General features: G+C 45.9%; 1 protein-coding gene and 1 long non-coding RNA gene across 2 annotated transcripts in view; one reads left to right on the top strand and one right to left on the bottom strand.

Moving 5' to 3' along the window:
* The window catches only part of KLHL4 (kelch like family member 4), a 125748-nt gene extending 124234 nt beyond the window's left edge, over positions 1–1514 (top strand). Inside the window, exon 11 of the mRNA XM_075572841.1 lies at positions 625–1514. Coding sequence (XP_075428956.1) covers positions 625–684 — 60 coding nt within the window. The 3' untranslated portion in view covers positions 685–1514. The remainder of the gene's footprint in view (positions 1–624) is intronic.
* LOC142467318 (uncharacterized) overlaps positions 591–22228 on the bottom strand; it is a 27777-nt gene continuing 6139 nt past the window's right edge. Inside the window, exons 2-4 of the long non-coding RNA XR_012788361.1 lie at positions 10994–11071; positions 2704–2855; positions 591–689 (exon numbers count right to left, since the gene is read on the bottom strand). This is a non-coding gene — a long non-coding RNA (uncharacterized LOC142467318). The remainder of the gene's footprint in view (positions 690–2703; positions 2856–10993; positions 11072–22228) is intronic.

The raw sequence follows: 22228 nt of genomic DNA, 5'->3' as shown, positions 1-22228 counted from the left end.
TATTTTTTGCAGCTAAGAATGGCAAACTCAGCCGGTTGGCGACATTGGTAAAGCGAGCGTTCTGCGCAGCTCTATTCAGTAGACAATTGATGCGCTGGAACAGTGGCGGCCAACTCCAGTCCTAAAACGTCCACCAACAGGTCAGGTTTTCAGGATATCCCTGCTTCAGCACAGGTGGCTCAGTCGAAAACTGCCCCCCCTGTAATGAAGCAGGGATATCCATAAAACCTGACCTGTTGTTGGCCCTTGAGGACTGGAGTTAGCCACTCTTACACTAAAACCATTGTAACTGTACCCATATTCTGTTTTAATTACTAGACAAGTCAGTAAAGTGTGCACCAGGCACCCTCTAGTGGCCCTTCTGAATATTACACCATGGTAAATCGTTATATACTGATAGCCACAGCTGAGTTTAACTTTAAATTGACATGAGACATTTAATATAAAATGCAAATGTTACTTCTTAATCCAACCACTCATTTTGACTATCCCCACTTATTCAATATAATTGTTGGTGGTGTGAATGAAGGGTTTTATGTACAGATAATATACAGGTGTGCAGGTAATACATAGTAAAGGAAACCTTACCGGAGTCTGTTGCTCACATCTTTTTTTCTCCTGTAGGACGTCCCGCTAAATATTGGAAGGGCTGGAGCTTGCATTGTCGTGGTGAAGCTGCCATGAGAAGCCTTCACGAAGCACAAAGAAGGACAACGTTTAGTGATGTAGCTAAAGCCTACATTGATAACATTAACACAGGGTTGGCCAACTCCAGTCCTCAAGGGCCACCAACGGGTCAGGTTTTCAGGATAACCGTGCTTCAGCTCAGGTGGCTCAGTCAGGGGCTCAGTTGCTGATTGAGCCACCTGTGTTGAAGCAAGGATTGATTGAGCCAGCTGTGCTTAAGCGGGGACTGATTGAGTCACCTGTGCTGAAGCAGGGATATCCTTAAAACCTGACCTGTTGATGGCCCCTTGAGGACAGGAATTGGCCACCCCTGCATTAGCACAAGTTCTATTTTCCACGAACCTCAGTTCTCTCACCATTGTGTGGTGGGAACATACAAAACAGAAGTTTACCAACCGTCCTGAAAAATGTGTGAATTCATAAAACTGCTGATTTTTTTAAATATTGTGATACAGCGGAGCTACATTCCTTAACTTTGAAACCGCGAACGATACTTCATTGACATACAGATATAGCTCACATTCGGGACATACCAAAATGTTGGCTTTCAAATAAATGTTATGTACCACCTTCAAAGATGATATGATGCCCGGACGCAAGGGAGGCGTATATTTTAATATTAAAATCATGACTAAAGGGGATATTTTTTACTAAGAAATGATGTCTATCTTAATTCCCCGTGAGATAGGATTAATGTGTGAATATTCTTCATTCATTTTGGCTTCTACATGGGATTCCCATTTGTAAATTAGCTGCCCACCGTGTCTTCCTAAAGAAAAGGCGTCGCTGTGCCATTAACCTTCATAAACATGTTTTTAATTCCGCTTCCCTACTGGTTATTTGTTAAGCGGAAAAGAAAACATACAAAAGAAAAATTAAGGACATTAAAGCAACGACACAACCATTTGAATCCCAGCCAATGAACTTTGAATACAACATACAGCGCGGTGTGCACTAGGAGAAAACGTTCAGCTGTATTTGTGCTTCCAAATGGCTCAGTTGAATGTCACTAAAGTCCAATTACTTTGCAGATTATTGTGCTCGTAAAAATATCAATGTGCTGTCACAGCACTAAAAAGTACCAGCTGTAACGAAAGCCAAAAATATGCAGCAGATGCAAAAATCTGGTCTGTTCCATTTTGCCAGGAAAACAATCTTGACTGCAAAGTGATTCTTAAATGACCTACAATATTACTTTACGCAGCTGTTTTTATTTAGGGAAACAATTGTACAAAATCCGGATTTAGATAAGAATACAATAGGTCTTGATATGTTTTCCCACAAACACGTGCTATTTCGTCTGCAAAGGCTACGAATGTCTGTGTACAGCCTGTTTAATGTGAACCATTTCCTTTAGAATGTGAACGTATGAAAACCATGAAGGGAAATAAAGAGAATTCTGCGATTAAGGAGAAATGTGTTAATGGGGAAGTGGCAGAAAGCACCACCAGGGCGATATATACTGTGTATATATATATATATATATATATATATATATATATATATATATATATATATATATATATATATCCATATCACTAAATAAGTTTAAAGCAGAATATACATATTTAAATAGATAAAGAAGTGCAAAGAGTCGAAGTAATCGTAGTGATAAACAAGTACATTTGCAATGAAAAATATATCTCCAAATAGTATCCAACATTAAACAATTCTCCAAAAGTCTCAAGGTCGGTGCCGGTGTGCAGCCACTCACCTTGCCGTGGGGACATCTCTCCACCGGCCGTTTTGCCGATAAGGTAAGTCACTAACCTTATCCCATAACCTTGAACCTCCAAATCTTAACCCCTAATATTAACACTACCCTACAAACCTTAACCACTTTCCCTAATCCCCCTTTCCCTAATCTCCCTTTCCCTAATCTCCCTTTTCCTAATCTCCCTTTCCCTAAACTCCCTTTCCCTAGAACCCATTACCCAAAAAAACCTAACCACTTACCCTAAAGCCCCTCTCCTTAATCCCCTACCCCACCCGCTAAAACCCCTTAAATTAACTTACTTTATAGGTGAAACGGCCGGCGGCTGAGTTTCCAGAGTCTCTTGGCAGACAAACGCCGGTGCTGCCGTGGTCACAGCAAAACAGTTGTGACCAAATATCTGGTTCCGTATTGTTGCCTGCTGCTTCTTAGTCTAGGTGCTTCAGTCCTCCATCTAGAACAAATAAAAGAGGGGAGAAAAAAAGGGCAAAGAAGGTTACACGGTCAAACTCTTTATACTCTTATGAAACACCAAACAGTAATGTATTGCAGGGGAGCGCAGAGTTTTTTTTGCTGTGCCCCCCCCCCCTGTGTGTCGGCCCCAGCGCTCGCGCCTCTCCCCTCTCCAGTGACCCGGTGTCAAATGAGGCGAGGGTCATGTGATCTTACGTGATACCGCAGCGTAACTTGAAGCGCATTACCATGACAACGTGGCATCAAATGACGCTGTGGGGTCACGTGACACGTTGTCATGGTGACCCCACAGCGTAATTTGACACCGAGTTGTCATGGCGACGTGACCAGAAGCCACATGAATCCCGGTAAGTTGAGGTTGCAGAGGCCTCGCGCAGCCTCCCGGAATTTAATTTAAATGCCTCAGGGAAGAGCGCATGGCCTCTGCAATCACCGCGCCCCCCTGTTTGCACACCCCTGATGTATTGCACAGTGTAGGAGGGAGGTGCAGATGTACACTCAAGGAGACAGATTTGGGGGAATTTAAAACATGGCTTTATTCAGCCTGTCCCTTTAATAAGGCAAAGCATACAAAAAGAAACAAAATAAACAAACACCAATCCCTGTGAAAGGGTTAACTCCCTTCCCAGTCCCTCTCTACAAGACTGGGAGGAAAAGACCCTTATCAGTCTGTCACCCCAAAGTCTCAAAAGGTACCTCAATGCAGGTGGACTTTCATGCCAGTCTATGGACTCTGGATAGTTGTCTGCTTTGAGGGTCCAGCTTCTGGCAGGGTCCTGTGTCTTCTATGTCCAGGTATAGAGAGGTCTGGTCCCCTCGTGTCTTGCTGTCAGCACCCAGTCCTCCTGTTTGGTAAAGAATGTCTGGGTGCAGTTTCAGCAGGAGTTTTAAACCTGTTTGATCACCAGATGGAGACTGGTTAATTGTTTAGCTGCAATTAACTAGCTCCCTGCTGGTTCCTCAGACCACTGAGGATTTCTTTTGCAGGCTCATTGAGACAGGGTTGCTTCCCTGTTACACATAGACATCACATTTCAAAAGCTCCTCACAAAATAAGTACTATACTCCCACTGCTGGCCCAACGTGTCTAAGTCCACTGCGGTACAGCTGACCTGGGCCCAACATATAACGGATAACGTAACTCAGGTACAACTATGGATGCTGATGGGAGCCAGGGGGAAGGAAAGAGACCTCCAGCGGTGCAGTCAGCTTGCTGCATCCCCAACGCATTTCATGGAATTCCACTTCCTCCGGGGGGGGGGGGGGGGTGTCAAATAGAGGAAAACTCCTCACTTACATATCGTCCATGATTGTCTTCATTATTTACAAACCCGTATCTATAATAAATGTATTAATAAAAAGTAACTAGAAAAAAATAAAAGATGTGTAAATACAACCTGACAAAAATGATACTGCATATAAGTGTAAACTGACCATTTGTTACCAGAAAATAAATTAAAAAATATATGGTATATTTTTTTAAGGAACCATAGGGTGCAAATGAGAGGAAGGAGATGTTAGGGGAAAAGGCATACAATGAGTCATAAGAAAGGAGGATAAAGGATAAGGACATACTGCAGATCATTAATGGGTATAATAAATTGGTCATAGAATATAGAAACAATACCAATTAAGGAGAATACAGTATAAAAAGTGGAAGCAGCATGATAGAGACAATTTATAAAAAAAAAAAAAAGAATATGAACAGTACTGTATATACTGTAGAAGAGAAAGTACACCATTATTATGAAAATAGAAAAACTAGAATAATGTACAGTAGTATATAAATATGTATATATCTACCTATAACGTGTACTGTTTACACACAACTTGTTCCATATATAGAAATATATACAAAATATAAGTAATTTATCTAAACTCACTCTTGAATAAAAGGAACTACAGTAAATTAATATCTTTAAAGTTTTCGTTTTCAAAATCTAAAAGGTCTCCTGTTTAGATAGTGTATGTATGTATGTATGTATGTATGTATGTATGTATGTATGTATGTATGTATGTATGTATGTAGCACTACAGTATGCAGGTCCATAGCACATCACAGCAGTAATACACATGACATAATATTATAACACAATGGGAATAAGCACTTCAGACATGAAACAATAGGAAAAGGAGTCCCTGCCCCGAAGAGCTTACAATCTAAAAAGATAACTTCGCGAAGTCTTTCACCCACTGAGACGAGGGAATCTCTAGTCACTTTAATTCACCCCTCACTGGAACGACACCTAACTACCCCGGGAGCATGCTCAGTGCTGGGCGTTGGGCAGTGGTAACGCAGTACACCTGGACACACAGTGGAGCAGCAGTGGGAATATACTGTACTGTAGTATTTCATAGTGAGAAATTGAATATTTTACCATTTGTTTTTTTATTTGGGTATGAAAGTTTTAACCCTATGAGCCTTTTCAACCCCTCTTTTGCTTATATATAAAAGCCATGCTTGTTTAATGTCATAGGAAATAATTTCTAGATAATTTGTAATATACTGTACGTGTTTCAATTGGCATGACACTTTGTAACCGTTTAGGTCACAAAGCTGAAGGGGACAATACTGATACTAACAATAAAGAGAGGTTAAAACAACATTGGAAAATTCCAAGAACACTTGGGTTGGGGTAGTGACCACTAAGGTGATTAAGGGATTAACCCCTCTCCCAACCCTTGCGGGAGGCCTAATCACCCAACCTGGGGCAACTACAACCTTCACTCACGTCCTTTACCCACAACAAACCGGGTACTGATGTTTTACCCCTTCATTACCTTAGCGGACTAGCAAGTAAGGTAATGAAGCTATTTTTATCTTATTTTTTTACATATGATTGAAGCAGGGGGTCTCTGGAGCTGAACCGCATTAATTCCATCCCCGGGGACCCCCTGCTTCCTGAGGTACAGGCCTCGGTATCTCTTACAAGTTTAAATGTCCCGGTCATTTGGGCCGTGACACGGGAGAATCAAACTTGCAGGAGATACCGGCAACCGGTACGGAGGCCTGTAACTCGGGAAGCAGGGGGTCCCCGAGCTGAAATAAATGTGTTTCAGCTCCAGAGACTCCCTGCTTCAATACTGTGTCATTAAAATACAATAAAGGCGCGATCGCCTGTTCGAGCTGTGCGGGGAGAGGGACCGCGTCTGTCTGCTCTCACTGCGCAACCATGGTTTATTGCATTTAATTGTTACAACCAAGTAACATGAATCAGAGTCTAGGAGCCATAGACATTAATCTGATCCCGGCAATATATACTGTATTATAGTCACAATAATCCTGCAGTACAAGAGAACTAATCATTGCTAGTTTTTTTACCATTTATTTTTGCCCCCCAAAAATAAGAGAGAGTTACAATACATTAGCTTTAAAGACAATATATTTAATATAAATTAGGTTCCTATGTTTACGGCAAATAACACTTTGCAGACATCTACTGTACAATGTTTTGGGCAAATGTTATCAAACAGAATAGAGATACTGCAGGCGGCATTCAGGCATGCAAACACTTAGCGGTGTGAACAAGGCACGTTTACTATGTAGTCACAGTACAGGGAAATGTATTGCAGAATCTAGGCATTTTTGAATTACACCAACGGAAAGTTATGAATATGACATATCATGGTATCATACAAAGTGATCCATTATTAATACAGCATCATCTAGTATCCAGTGGGAACATGTGCCAGTGATATCCAATTATATTCATTGTTTTGCTTAACATGTGGCTTTGTATTGTATGAATATGTACAGTATATCATATTGATATAGATCTGATCATTTATGACCACGCCTTGAGTGCCAAATGTCAACCACCTCATAATGTACATACTATCTTTGTTATTAACCCCGAGTGTGCACTGTGCAACAGAAAATAGCATTACTGAAGCATGTTTACATTTGAGCAGCAACTTGAATATTTAAAGACAAACCTCCACTTCTTGTTAATCCTTTTAAATAAAATCTAACTTGCATGGAGTTCACATGGGGGTCCACTTGTCAGGGTATACAAAGAACTAGTTTGAGATGCTGGAATTATTTTGTTTAGAACGACTGTACTAGAATTGTTGAAACTCGCTGATTTAGGAAAGTTGAGTAATGAAGATGCAAGCTTTCTTCTAACACTAGTTTATGATGGTGTTGCATTTCTCAAGCCATACCACGTAACATTTTAAAGAACGTTTTACAGTGTATAATAGCCAGTGTAGAAACATTGGCCAACATTCATGGACTTGATTGTTAGAATGACATGTTGTTTGTAATCTTGAAAGAGCAATACAATAATGCGCTTGTCATTTCTATGGAAGCACGTTGCATCATATACTCCAAGTCAATTCCAGTTTATTTACAGTTTCAAATCCTGCGTTGTGTTGTTTTACAGGTGTCTTGTGTTTAGAATATCGCCTTTTAATGTTCAACTTGGATTCTGCATATTTAAAACACATGTTAATTGTAATGTCTGAACATCAAAGCACTGTATATATATATATATATATATATATATATATATATATATATATATATATATATATATATATATATATATATACACACCAATAAAATACACTTATGTATGCATTCTACAACATACAGGTATGGATGAAGTATGAGCATGGTTGTAAAGAATAAAACTTTTTTTTTCATGTTAATGTTGTGACCAAAACAAGGGTGTATTTTTTTTCCAGCAGTAAAATTATAATCCCTAATGCATAACATGGTAGTTTGGGGAAACGGACGTACTGGGCGACACGGACAATGCCACCGGGGTGAAGATAAGAGGATGTAGGATTTCTACCGGGATTCTCTCCCCAATCAACCACCAAAGATCCCCTTAAAAAAACAATCATAATATCTACTAGCCGTATCCTCTCCTTAATCCAAGGTGACCAAATCCAGTCTTTAAAGGCAGCCAACAGGTCCACTTTTCAGAATATCCCTGCTTCAGCACAGGTGACTCAATCAGTGGCTGACTGAGCCGCTGATTGAGCCACCTGTGCTGAAGCAGGGATTTCCTGGAAACCGGACCCTGAATTAAAGCTGCCGTTCAAGCACTATCCTGCATGTGTGTTTTTTTTAATAAATCAGTTCTGTAGTAAGAAAAAATACTTTTAGCATTTTCTGTTTAAAACAACAACTTTGAAAGACCAATTTTCTTGTATTCTATTTTAACAAACATTTACTAAGGCACTGCCCCTTCATGTCCTGTCACAAGCCCTGGCACACCCCTTTGTGAGCCCTGCCCTCCCTCTTGCACATGTCAGTGCAGGAGTGCTCATGAATATTCATGAGCTTCCACTTAGTGACAGAAACAGAGGAAATACATTCCCCATATTTAAAGATGTCACCAAACTTCGCCGATCAATAGACGGAGAACGAATTGACCGGCAGCTATGCAGTTCTTATGGTAAGTAGAGATTGCCAACATGAAGCTATTGAAGTAAATTAAAAAAACTAAAAAAAGGGAGCTTTAATCTGTTAAAAATGGCCCAGTCGGTGATTTGGAATATAACTGAGAGTTATAGGGGCCTGTTCACAAAGCAGTGATGAGTGGTTTTAAGTGCGATAAATGCTCTTATAGCGTGATACTGCCTGCTCTGCTATTCACAAAGCAATGATAACTTTATTGTACTATGTAACGGTGTTTCCCCTGGGCTCTTCTGATCCTGACCCCATGTGTGAGAAACTGTCCCAATTACATGGTTGTGTAGTGTGGTGCACCTGCTGGCAATAGAACTCCTGAGTCTCCCGCTTGATGTTGTGGGGATATTACCATGGCAGGCGTCTGAGGTAGTGTGCTGAGTCCTACTCACATTTGGTACAGCGACTCCACCCCATCAGGATCCCTACGGTAGCAGGGAGGAGTTTCTGACGGGGAACTCCTAGGTGCACCTTTCCCTGAGTAACTCCACTCACAGGCAAGACGGGTCTTTTCATAGGCATCTTTATGGGCATATCTTTTGGCAGACTGCCCATCCCAACGGCCGACACTTAGCCGCACATCTGGTAGAGGCCCTCCATGCAGAAGGTTCCTCCTGTCTCTTTAATTGAGTTGTTCTTCCACCTCTCCCCTAAGGGAGACCACCAGCTGTGCCAGGTCCCTAGACACAGTGTGTAATATATTGTCCCTTGGCCACTCTGACAGACAGACTTGAACTGCTGCAGACCTTGAACTCCAACTCTGAACCAACAGCCAAAGAAGAACTCTAACTTTTGGGAGTGCTGTGTAATATATAGGCTCCAGAAAGACCCACCTCTGTGTCACTAACAGTGGATACAATGCATGCTGTCACTTCCTTTGCTACATATATGACACATCACAGGGGTTTGAGGGCAAACCTCCATGATCACTACTGGCAACCCTGCATTCTTACCAGGATTACTGCCATCATGAGAGAGATCTGTACACCAATTTTACACATGGCTACAACTATAAAAGCTCACCATTTGTTTGGCACAAAAGAGATGGAGACATGCATAAAAGCATTTTTTTCCCTGCACAGCATTAATAGAAGAGGCCGGCGGGGATCTCCGGGTCATCCCTGCGGGTGTACGGGGGTCCTCGGGTGGTTCCCGTGGGTGTCCTGGGGCCCTGGGGGTGTCCAGGGGTCCTTGAGTTGTCCCTGTGGGTGTCTGGGAGTGCAACGGGTGTCCCCATGGGTGTCCGGGGGTCCTCGAGTGGTTCCTGCAGGTGTCCAGGGGCCCCATGGGGTTCCTCAGGTAGTCCCTGTGGGTGTCTGGGGGTCCTAACATGGTTCCTGCAGGTGTCTGGATGCCCCACATATGTCCGGGGGTCATTGAGTGGTCCCGTGGGTGTCCAGGGGCCTCCAGGTGGTCTCCTCGGGTGTCCGTATGCCCCTGGGGGTCCTCGGGTGGTGCCTGTGTTTCTAGGGACCTCCCGGTGTTCCCCATGGGTGTCCGGGGGCCCAACAGGTGTCCCCGTGGGTGTCTGGGGGTCCTTGGGTGGTTCCTGCAGGTGTCCAGGGGCGCCACGATGTTCGGATGTCGTCGGGTGGTCCCAGCAGGTGTCCTGGGGTCCCCATTGCCCATTTAAAATAAAACATCAAACAGCAGCATAAAGTAAATAAAACTTGCACTTCCCCTGCCAGCCTGCCAGGATGAAGGCCGTCCTCATCCTCATCACCGTCCTTGTCCTCCGTTTGCAAGAAACAATGCAATAAAAAATACAATCTAATGGCCCCTGACCCCTTAATCAATTTAGCGGTTAGTAACCTCTATAGTAATTAAGGTGTTAACCCACCCCCCGCTAAGGGATACCACCCCCACCCTCCAGCCCCACTACCCATTGATTGACACAGTGTTAAAACATGCCCATATAATATGGACATACTTTGCCACTATAACAATAAATGGGAAAGAAAAAAAAACAGGCCCAAAATCAAATACATTACATAGAAAAATCAACACATTAGAAATGCCAATAAACCAATTGATTGGCAAGTGGCACATCATACCCATATGATATCTAACACTATGGCAGTCAATGGGCAACCTAAAAAATAAACAACCACCAACAATATCCAATTCAATCAAAACAATCACCAAATAAAACAACAATAAACAAGTAAACACAACAAAATTACCATCAATCAATAAAGCAACTACCAAATAAACACCAACATTACAAATTAAAATACCCCCAAAAACATCAATAAATAAAAGAAAATTCCAAATAAACACCATTTTTTTAAATCAAAAGACCAAAAATAAACCACATTTAAAAAGGAAACACCAAAAAACCCAGAAATAAACAATTGAAAACACAACAAAAAAATGCCATAATTAAAAATCAAAACACAAAATAAATAGCATAAATATTTAAAAGCAAAACAAAAAATTTGTATAAAAGCCAGTACAGCCTCGTTTGACGCCAAGCTGGAGAGTGAAGACCTCCTCCCTAATAGGATTACAATGGCGTTACAGATGAAGATGGATGAAGATGAAGATGAAGAAGAAGAAGAAGAAGAAGAAGAAGAAGAAGAAGAAGAAGAAGAAGAAGAAGAAGAAAGAAGACCCCCAAATGGATTACAGTTAACAGATGAAGATAAAGAAAGAAGAATGAAGAAAAGAAAGAAGAAATGGACTTTGGACTTTACCTGTGGCCCGTTGCTATTTTGGATCGTGGATTGGTTTGAGAGCTTGCTGAGACCCCTGGAATCAAAGGGTGAAGACATCTAGAAGGTAAGAAAAAACATTGAATGTATGTTATTTTTATTTTGCAGGTTTTTTCATTTTTTTTTTTTTCATAGCCCATTGATACATACAGTGACAAGCAATGCTTTTTGTTGGCAAATGCTTGCTTTTATTTCTTTTACATTTATTTTGGTCTTGCGCTTTTAATAATTTCGGCTATTTTTGTTTTGTTTAGATTTTTAATGGTAGGAACTTTTGGTGGTGTTTTCAAATCTTTATTTGTTACTTTTTTGTTGTTTGCTTTTTAATAATGGTGTTTATTTTGAGCTTTATTTGGAGTTTTCTATTATTAATTGATTTTTTTGGTGTTTGGATTTTTAAATTCTGGTGCTTTTTTGGTATATTGATTGCTGGTAATTTTGTTGTGTTTACTTGTTTATTGTTGTTCATTTGTTGATTGTTTTTATTAAATTGGATATTGTTGATGGTTGTTTTTTATTAGGTTGTCCATTGGCTGTTAAAGTGGTAAATCATGCCCATATTATATGGCCATGATTTACCACTGTGACAATTAATTGGTTTATTGACATTTGTAATGTATTTTTTTTTTTATGTAATGTGTTTTTTTTTTTTTGCTACACCATTTATTGCTATAGTATTAAACCATGCCCATATTATATGGGCATGATGTACCCACTATACCAATGAATGGGTGGAGGGTGAGGGTAGTTGCCTGCGGAGAGTGGTTAGGCCTTCTGGGTGGGTATAGGGGAAGGGAGGGGTTACTCCTTAATTAATATAATGATTATTAACCACTAAGGTGATTAAGGGGTTAGGGGCCATTAGATTTTTTTTCTTGTATTCTTTCTGGCAATGGAGGACATGGTCCTGCAGTACGCTGATGAGGATGCTCTTCATGATGGCAGGGGTAAGTTGAATGTTTTATTTACTTTATTTATACTGGCTTGCTAATGTTTGATTTTATAATGGGCAAATGAGCTATTATCCATATCTGGATAATAGTTATTTTGCCCATTATTGTACTTTATGTGTTGGGAGGGAGCTGTATTTACTGTATTGCAATGTATTCCACATTTTTTTTTTTTGCAACAGGATTGGTACCGCAGGCCAGTGGGGACACGCGGGGACCACCTGAGGAGAAGACCCCCGGACACCCTCTGAGACCACCCGAGGGCCCCCAGACACCACACAGACCACATTGAGGCCCACGAACACTCACAGGGACCACCTGGGGACCCCGCCAGCCTCTGGTATCAATCCTGCGTATAAAAAAAATGCTTTTATGTGGGGGCACAAGGGGTGGGTGAGTTGTGTGTTGGTAGTTAGTACATATTGTAATGTTTATTGGAGGCAGAGGAGTGAGTGAAGGGCCAAGTACTCGCTTCACTCACCCCCCTCTGCCCCCAATAAAGCTGCAATTTTTGTTTCTTAACCTCTTAAGTTGCCTGTAAATGCATTTTTATTGCATGGATCAGCTCCGGAGACTCCCGGCATCAAACCGTTGCAGGAAAAATTCTTTTTTTTTCTAAGTCACATCTCGCCGCTTATTGACAGTTTCTCACCACCTTCCTGCCAACTTTTCCTGGCAACACGATTTTGAGAGGAAATCTCTATTCTAGAGCCGTGATTAGCCTTAATAAGCTAATCGGGGCTACTAGAATTGCACGAGTTTGAAAACCTGCCGTTTTATTTTTCCTCGGAAAAAAAAATTGCCGAAAAGGACTTTTATCGGCGACTTATCAGGGTTTACTGAATAGCAGTACTTTTTTGGTGAAAAGGTCTTGATAAGTGGCTTATCGGCGCTTAGTGCATAGGCCCCATAGTCGGACGCAAATGCACTGGTTTTATTCACATTAAACATCATCATCTTATCCATTCAGTCGAGTACGACTCTCGGCCACTTTATGGATCAGTGTTCTCCATGTTTTCCGATTTCTCACGGCTTCTTTCAATTCTATTATGTTCAGTCCAGTATCTTTCTTGATGGTGTCTAGCCAGCAAGTTCTTGGTCGGCCTCTTCCTCTTATGCCACCGATCATTCCAAGCATGACGTCCTTCTCAAGCGACTTGCTTCGCATGATGCGACCAAAGTAGGAGAGCTTTTGCTTTGTTATTTTGGCCTCCAGTGAGATTTTCGGTTTGATCCGTTCCAGAACTGCTTGGTTCGTTATTCTGGCTGTCCACAGAAAGCGCAGCAGATGTCTCCAGCACCACAGTTCAAATGCATCGATATTTCGCCCGTCTGCCTTTCTCAGAGTCCAGGTTTCGCAGCCATATGTTGCTATTGGGAAAACGATTGCACTGACCAATCTTAATTTGGTTGCCAGGCTGATGTCTTTACTCTTCCAGATGTTGTTCATACTGACCATCGCATTTCTTCCAAGTGTCAGCCATTTCTTGATCCCAGGGTGCATTTGCCATCACAATCAATTTTGGAGCCAAGAAAGGTGAAATCTTTAACCACTTCAATTTCTTCATTGTTGATCTTGATATTAACGTTTGCATTGTTTGCTGTTGTCATGATCTTTATCTTCTTGTTAAGGCGCAGTCCAACCTTCTCACTTTCTTCTTTGACTATCATGATCAGATGTTCGAGATTCTTCTTGTTTTCAGCCATCGGGGTGGTATCACCAGCATATCAGAGGTTGTTGATGTTTCTGCTGCCTATTTTCACGGCAATCTTGGGCTCATCCAGGCCAGCTCGCCGAATGACAGCTTCTGCATACATGTTGAAAGCTGCTGGTGATTGGAAACGGCACACGCCAAGGATGCATCCTATCTTGAACCAATCCGTGTCTCCGTATGGCATTCGGACTGTAGCTTCTTGGTCTTGATAGAGTGATCTTATGAGTTCGGTCAGGGGTGGTGGTGTGCAAATTTCCTTCTGGCAGGTCCAGAGCTTGTTGTGCTCAATTACATCAAACGCTTTAGAATAATTGATGAAACACATGTAGATATCTTTCTGATAGTCCCTGTTTTTTTCCATAATCCATCGAAGGTTGGTAATGTGATCACGAGTGCATCTGCCTTTCCTGAACCCAGCTTGCTCATCTGGCATTTCCCCATCGACGGTTGTACTCAAGCATTGTTGGATAATCTTCAGAAGGATTTTGCTTGTGTGTGGTATCAAGGCCGTGGTGCGGTAGTTCGAGCAATCCTTCGGAATTGGATGAATACTGCTCTTTTCCATTCTTTTGGCCACTCACACGTGCCCCATATGTGTTGACATAACGCTGTTAATGCTGCCGCTGGTATGGGCTTGAGCAATTCTGCTGGTGTGCTGTTGATTCCTGGGGCTTTTCGGTTGACTATGCTTCATTGCCAATACAACTTCTTTCTCCAGAATATCTGGCTCCAGTTCCAGTTCTCATTCTCCTGCACCGGATGGTCCTGATGTTCACTTTCGTACAACCTGTATATTCTTTCCACAGATCGCGTATTGCTTGCTGGTCTTGCAATTCCTGGCCATTGCTCCCACGAACTCTTGCCTTCCGTGCCTTGAATGTTGACCATGCCCCCTTCACGTGTGTGTAGAGTTTTCATGTATGACCTTCCCTGCTAGCTTCCTCCATCTTCTGGAACTGTTAATTCCAGTAGTTCTCTTTGTCTTTTCTGGCCTCTCTTTGGAATTCTGCATTCAGACTTCTGAAATCTTTTCGGTTCCCAGTAGCTTTTGCCTTCCTTCTCTCTTCTGCGATGCTGATGGCCGAATCAGACATCCACTGGGCTGATTTAGATGGTTTCTTGTATGGGACATGTTCTAAGGCTGTTTCGATAACGCATGCTTTCACTTCTTCCGACATCTCGTCTGGGTGCCTTTCTTCTGCAGCAAGGAGTTCGAATCTGTTCTTTACTTCGACTGCTTAGCTGGGGCTAATCTTGTCTGTATCGAATTTCTTTGTGGCTGCCGTTTGTTTGGTGTTGCAGAGTCTAAGTTTGAATGTGGCTACCAGCAGTTGGTGACCTGATCTGCAATCAGCACCAAGGTATGTCTTCACAGCCAAGATCGAGCTCTGCCACTTCTTTTGACACAGGATGTACTCGATTTGGTTTCTGTGTCTCCACTTGGTGATGTCCATTAAACAGGGTTCATTAAATACAACATGACTCATGAAATACAGTAATGTTTCCGAACACTAAAAAGTATCATGCTTCAGCACAATAACATGTTTAAACCAATTTCATGATTTATGACTTTTCATGTTTTACCTCTAGGTTTAGGGTTCCCTACATGTTTTAATGTGTGCTGGCAACAATTACAAAGCATCGTCAAGGTTAAATCTCTTTCAATATAGATGATTTTTTATTTCACTTTTTTTCCCCCAACTTATTTTTTTTTGTGATTTTCCAAGCATAGATATACAGAAATAAAACATTAGAGGATAGGTATTGGGGGATGGGTATTGTGGGGTGGACACATAAAAGAAAAAGGGATAGCGGGGGAAGGAGGGAACCGCAGAGTGGTGAATCAACATTTCTTAATGTTTTACATAGTTTTAACTTGGTATACGTGAGCATTTTGGGACAGCTTCTATGTTTGTAGTGGGAACCATCTCTGGGGGACCTGGATAATTGTAAAAAATCATTTTATGTGATAATACGGGGGGAGTGAGGGTAACTCCTGGTCTGTCCCTAGCAAAGGCTAGTTGGTCCTGAGGGACTACAGGTTCAGGGAGCCCATCTTCAACTGCATTGCTGACCCTCTATTGTATTTGTCACCTGGCGGCTGTTCCGGGACAGGGAATAAGGGTGGGGCAGAGGAAAATAACAAAAACAGGGGTGGGGGGAATGGAAAAGAAAAAAAGAGTGAGCATGGATGTGTCTCCAGAGAGACAATCCTGATGCTCACCTGCCCTTGGGAACAAAATCTGGGGTGAGGGGCAACAAAAAAGAACAAAGGCAACTGTGTCTTCAAGGACACAGACATGGTTGGGTGTAGTGGCCAAGACTCAAGGTCTGTCTACCCAAGCTCCAACCCTGGAGCTTCTTTGGGCCCTGGGCTTATTGTAAAGATGAGGCTGAACTGTATTCATATTGTGGGCGTAAACTTCACTAGTAAGCCATTAGTAGCCTTATATTAACTTGAACATGAAAACCTAAGATAATATATCAACATGTAATACTTTTGCATTTACTCTCGCAAAACCCAACTTTTGAGTACAACATCAAATTAACTAAAACCAGAAAACATCATTTGACATTGACATTTCAGCATATAGTCCTTTTACACTAAACCTTCAAAACTCTCCAGATCAGGAGACTCCCCAGATCCCAGTTTTGGGCGTTCAGCCTTACTCCGCTCTAAACAAGGTCCGATCTGTCCAGGAGACCTCACGTAGATCTTGAATCTTGATTCACAGGTAATGGGGGTCATAAATCACAAGTCTCTGAGTGCTTCCTGGTGGGGCAGGACCCCAGTCCATGGCTGATTTGCCGTGGTGTCATACTTGGCTCCTTTAATTCTTGAATATCTATGTGAATTGGATCTGCAGTAAAGTTCCTTTAACCTTATACCCACTGTGATTTTAATTCCTTTACATTGTGAGAGAGCATGTCTTCAGTTATTATTTTTTTTTTTTTTACATTTTTTTTACGGTTTACGGTTTTACGGTTTTACGTCTCTTTTTTGATTATATATATATATATATACAGTGTTCAACAAACCTCGCCCCGGGCGAGTGGATTTAACCCCCTGGGCGAGTAAATATTGGCCCAAGCAGCACACGTTTGGTACTAGGTGGCGAGTAGATTTTTTTGTGTGGCGAGTAGATTTTTTGGTGATTTGTCAACCACTGTATATATATCTACTATATATTTGTGAAATCACTGTATGTCTGCGTCCCAAGGGTCAATCGCATTGGACCTTGGGCCTGTCACTCCTGCTCAGGCCATGCCCGCCCCCGCACACCTCTCATTGGCCTACGTCCAACACCAATGCCACACTGTCCCACCCCTCACTGACTCTCATTGGCCTGCGTCCAATGCCCGCCCCCGCACACCTCTCATTGGCCTGCGTCCCACCCCTCACTGACTCTCATTGGCCTGCGTCCAATGCCCGCCCCCGCACACCTCTCATTGGCCTGCGTCCCACCCCTCACTGACTCTCATTGGCCTGCGTCCAATGCCCGCCCCCGCACACCTCTCATTGGCCTGCGTCCAACACCAATGCCCTAATACTTCCACACTGTCCCACCCCTCACGCTTTGCTTTTGCAACACCTAATCCTCTAATCCTCAACCTGCTCTGGGGCCACGCTTCACAGCTATCAAAACCTTCACGTCTGCTACCACAGACTGCCGAATCAGGTACAGCAGTGTTTCCCAAACTGTGCGCCGCGGCGCCCTGGTGCGCCGCGGCTTGGCTAGAGGGGCGCCGCGATCAGGGCCGCCAGCAGCGGGAAACAAGGGCTGCTAGCTCATTTAAAAAAAAAAAAAAAAAAAAACCTCTGAGGGGAAGCAGAGGAGCGGTCACGTGACCGCTCCCATCCAATGTGTGTGTGTGTGTGTGTGTGTGTGTGTGTGTGTGTGTGTGTGTGTGTGTGTGTGTGTGTGTGTGTGTGTGTGTGTGTGTGTGTGTGTGTGTGTGTGTGTGTGTGTGTGTAAAACGGGCTGCAGGGTGTGTGTGAAAAACGGGCTGCAGGGTGTGTGTGTGTTGTGTGTGTGTGTGTGTGTGTGTGTGTGTGTGTGTGTGTGTGTGTGTGTGTGTGTGTGTGTGAAAAACGGGCTGCAGGGTGTGTGTGTGTGTGTGTGTGTGTGTGTGTGTGTGTGTGTGTGAAAAACGGGCTGCAGGGTGTGTGAAAAACGGGCTGCAGGGTGTGTGTGTGTGTTGTGTGTGTGTGTGTGTGTGTGTGTGTGTGTGTGAAAAACGGGCTGCAGGGTGTGTGTGTGTGTGTGTGTGTGTGTGTGTGTGTGTGTGTGTGTGTGTGTGTGTGTGTGTGTGTGTGTGTGTGTGTGTGTGTGTGTGTGTGTGTGTGTGTGTGAAAAACGGGCTGCAGGGTGTGTGTGTGTGTGTGTGTATATATGTGTGGTGTGTGTGTATATATGTGTGGTGTGTGTGTGTGTGTATATATGTATATATGTGTGTGTATGTGTGGTGTATATATATATATATATATATATATATATGTGTATATATATATATATATATATATATATATATATATATATATATATATATATATATATATAAAATGTGTGGTGTGTATATATGTATGTGTGGTGTGTATATCTACTATATATTTCTGAAATGTCTGTATGTTTGTCTGCATGCCCTGTGTCCCTAGGGCCAATCGCATTGCACCTTTGGCCTGTCACTCCACCTCAACACTGTCCCACCCCTCACCACACTGTCCCACCCCTCACTGACTCTCATTGGCCTTCGGCCAACACCACTGCCACACTGTCCCACCCCTCACCCCACTGTCCCACCCCTCACTGACTCTCATTGGCCTTTGGCCAACACCACTGCCACACTGTCCCACCCCTCACCCCACTGTCCCACCCCTCACTGACTCTCATTGGCCTTTGGCCAACACCACTGCCACATTGTCCCACCCCTCAGTGACCTTTGGGAATGCTTCTAAGCACCTAACACTCACCGCACTGCCTCTTACAAACACCCCCCTCCACCACCACCCCCCCAACCTCATGCACCCCCCTCCACCACCACCCCCCTCAACCTCATGCACCCCCCATCACCATCACCCCCCCCAAAACTACCCCACCCCCCTCACCCATACATCCACCGCACGATGCTCCTCCGGAGCCCCTCACCCCCCCCCCCCCACCCACCATCCACTGCACGATGCTGCTCCGGAGCCCCTCACCCCCCCCCCCCACTCACCCGAACATCCACCGCACGATGCTGCTCCGGAGCCCCTCACCCCCCTCCTCACCCTCTGTCCGCCTCCCCCCTTTCCTGGCCGCTGGCCCGCAACAACGGAACTACCCCCTATCACCACTCCGCGGGACCTCAACATTACCCGCTCTCCCGGAGCACCCTCTCCCCCGGTGCTTCCCCTCTCCCCCCCCCCAGAGCACCCTCTCTCCCGGTGCTCACCCGCTCCCCCGGTGCTCCCCCCCTCCCCCCCCCCCCAGAGCACCCTCCCTCCCCCCCCCCCAGAGCACCCTCTCTCCCGGTGCTCACCCGCTCTCCCGGTGCTCCCCCCCCCCAGAGCACGCTGTCGCCGCTCTCACCTTCAGGCCTAGAGGCCGCGCCCCCAGCTCCCCATCCCCGCGCGCGCTGCTCCGGCTCTCAGGCCTAGCTGTCTCTGTCGGGAGCTGCACGGGCCGCGGCCCACACACCCCCTCACCTGAGCGTCTCAGCTCCGCATCGCCGGGGGGAACCGCCGAGGAACCCGAGGAGGAGCGCGGCCCGGTGCGAGGTAAGTAACCACACGGGAAGAGATCTTTCACCCCCGGCCCGGCCCTTCACCCCACCCGGCGCTTCACCCCACCCGGCGCTTCACCCCACCCGGCCTGGCGCTTCACCCGGCCCGGCGCTTCACCCGGGCCGGCGCTTCACCCCCCCCCCCCCCGCCCTGGCCCTTCACCCCCCCCCCCGCCCTGGCCCTTCACCCGCCCTGGCCCTTCACCCCCCCCTGCCCTTCACCCCCCCCCCGGCCCTTCACCCCCCCCCCGGCCCTTCACCCCCCCCCCCGGCCCTTCACCCCCCCCCCCCCGGCCCTTCACCCCCCCCCCCGGCCCTGCCCTTCACCCCCCCCCCCCCCGGCCCTGCCCTTCACCCCCCCCGCCGGCCCTGTCCTTCACCCCCCCCTGGCCCTGCCCCCCCCCGGCCCTGCCCTTCACCCCCCCCCCCGGCCCTGCCCTTCACCCCCCCCCCCCCTGGCCCTGCCCTTCACCCCCCCCTGCCCTTCACCCCCCGCCCGGCCCTGCCCCCCCCCCCCCCCGGCCCTGCCCTTCACCCTCCCCCCCCCCCCGGCCCTGTCCTTCACCCTCCCCCCTGCCCTTCACCCCCCCCCGGACCTGCCCCCCCCCCCGGCCCTGCCCTTCACCCCCCCCCCGGCCCTGCCCTTTGCCCCCGGCCCTGCCCTTCGCCCCTGCCCTTCGCCCCCGGCCCTGCCCTTCGCTCCCCCCCTCCGGCCCTGCCCTTCTTCCCCCCCCCCCGGCCCTGCCCTTCACCCCCCCCGTCCCTGCCCTTCACCCCTGCCCTTCGCTCCCGCCCTTCGCCCCCACCCTCCCTGCCCTTCGCTCCCACCCTCCCTGCCCTTCGCTCCCTGGCCTTCGCCCCCACCCTCCCTGCCCTTCGCCCCCACCCTCCCTGCCCTTCGCCCCCACCCTCCCTGCCCTACACACGTACACACACGTACACACACACGTATATACACACACACGTAGGCACATGTATACACACACATGTAGACACACACGCGTAGACACACACACGTACACATACACACGCAGGCACACGTAGACACGCAGGCACACGTAGACACGCAGGCACACGTAGACACGCAGGCACACGTAGACACGCAGGCACACGTAGACACACGTAGACACGCAGGCACACGTAGACACGCAGGCACACGTAGACACGCAGGCACACGTAGACACGCAGGCACACGTAGACACGCAGACACGTGTACACACACACACACGTGTACACACACACACACACACACACACGTGTACACACACATGTACACACACACACACGTGTACACACACACACACACACACACACACACGTGTACACACACACGTGTACACACGTGTACACACACACGTGTACACACGTGTACACACACACGTGTACACACACGTGTACACACACAAACGTGTACACACACACGTGTACACACGCAGACACGTACACACACGTATACGTAGACACACACGCACGTGTACACACACACACACGTGTACACACACACACACACACACACACACGTGTACACACACACACACGTGTACACACACACACACGTGTACACACACGTGTACACACACACACGTGTACACACACGCACAAACACACGCACACACACACGTGTACACACACATACACACGTGTACACACACACACACGTGTACACACACACACACACGTGTACACACACACACACACGTGTACACACACACACACGTGTACACACACACACACACGTGTACACACACACACACGTGTACCACACACACACAAACACGTGTACACACACACACACCGTGTACACACACACACACGTGTACACACACACACACACGTGTACACACACACACACGTGTACACACACACACACGTGTACACACACACACACGTGTACACACACACACGTACACAACACACACACACACACGTGTACACACACACACAACACGTGTACACACACACACACGTGTACACACACCGTGTACACACACACACAGTGTACACACACACACGTGTACACACACAGTGTACACACGTGTACACACACACACACGTGTACACACACACACACACGTGTACACACACACACACACGTGTACACACACGACACACGTGTACACACACACACACAACACAGTGTACACACACACACGTGTACACACACACACGTGTACACACACACACGTGTACACACACACACACACACGTGTACACACACACACGTGTACACACCACACACACGTGTACACACACACACGAACACACACGTGTACACACACACACGTGTACACACACACACACGTGTACACACACACACGTGTACACACACCGACACACACACGTGTAACACACACACACGTGTACACACACACACACGTGTACACACACACACGTGTACACACACAACACACGTGTACACACACACACACGTGTCACACACACACGTGTACACACACACGTGTACAACACACACCTGTACACACACACACGTGTACACACACACACACGTGTACACACACACACGTGTACACACACACACGTGTACACACACACACACGTGTACACACACACACGTGTACCACACACGTGTACTCACACACACGGACCAACACACACGTGTACACACACACACACGTGTACACACACACGTGTACACACACACACGTGTACACACACACACGGTACACCACGTGTACACACACACTCGTGTACACACATACACACACAACACACACTGTACACTAACCAAACACGTAGTAACACACACACACACGGAACGTGTACACACA

Source organism: Ascaphus truei, chromosome 16 (genome assembly GCF_040206685.1).
Source record: "Ascaphus truei isolate aAscTru1 chromosome 16, aAscTru1.hap1, whole genome shotgun sequence".
Taxonomy (NCBI): domain Eukaryota; kingdom Metazoa; phylum Chordata; class Amphibia; order Anura; family Ascaphidae; genus Ascaphus; species Ascaphus truei.
Note: the sequence above shows the minus strand (reverse complement) of the source record. Positions and strands in the feature narration are given on the sequence as shown.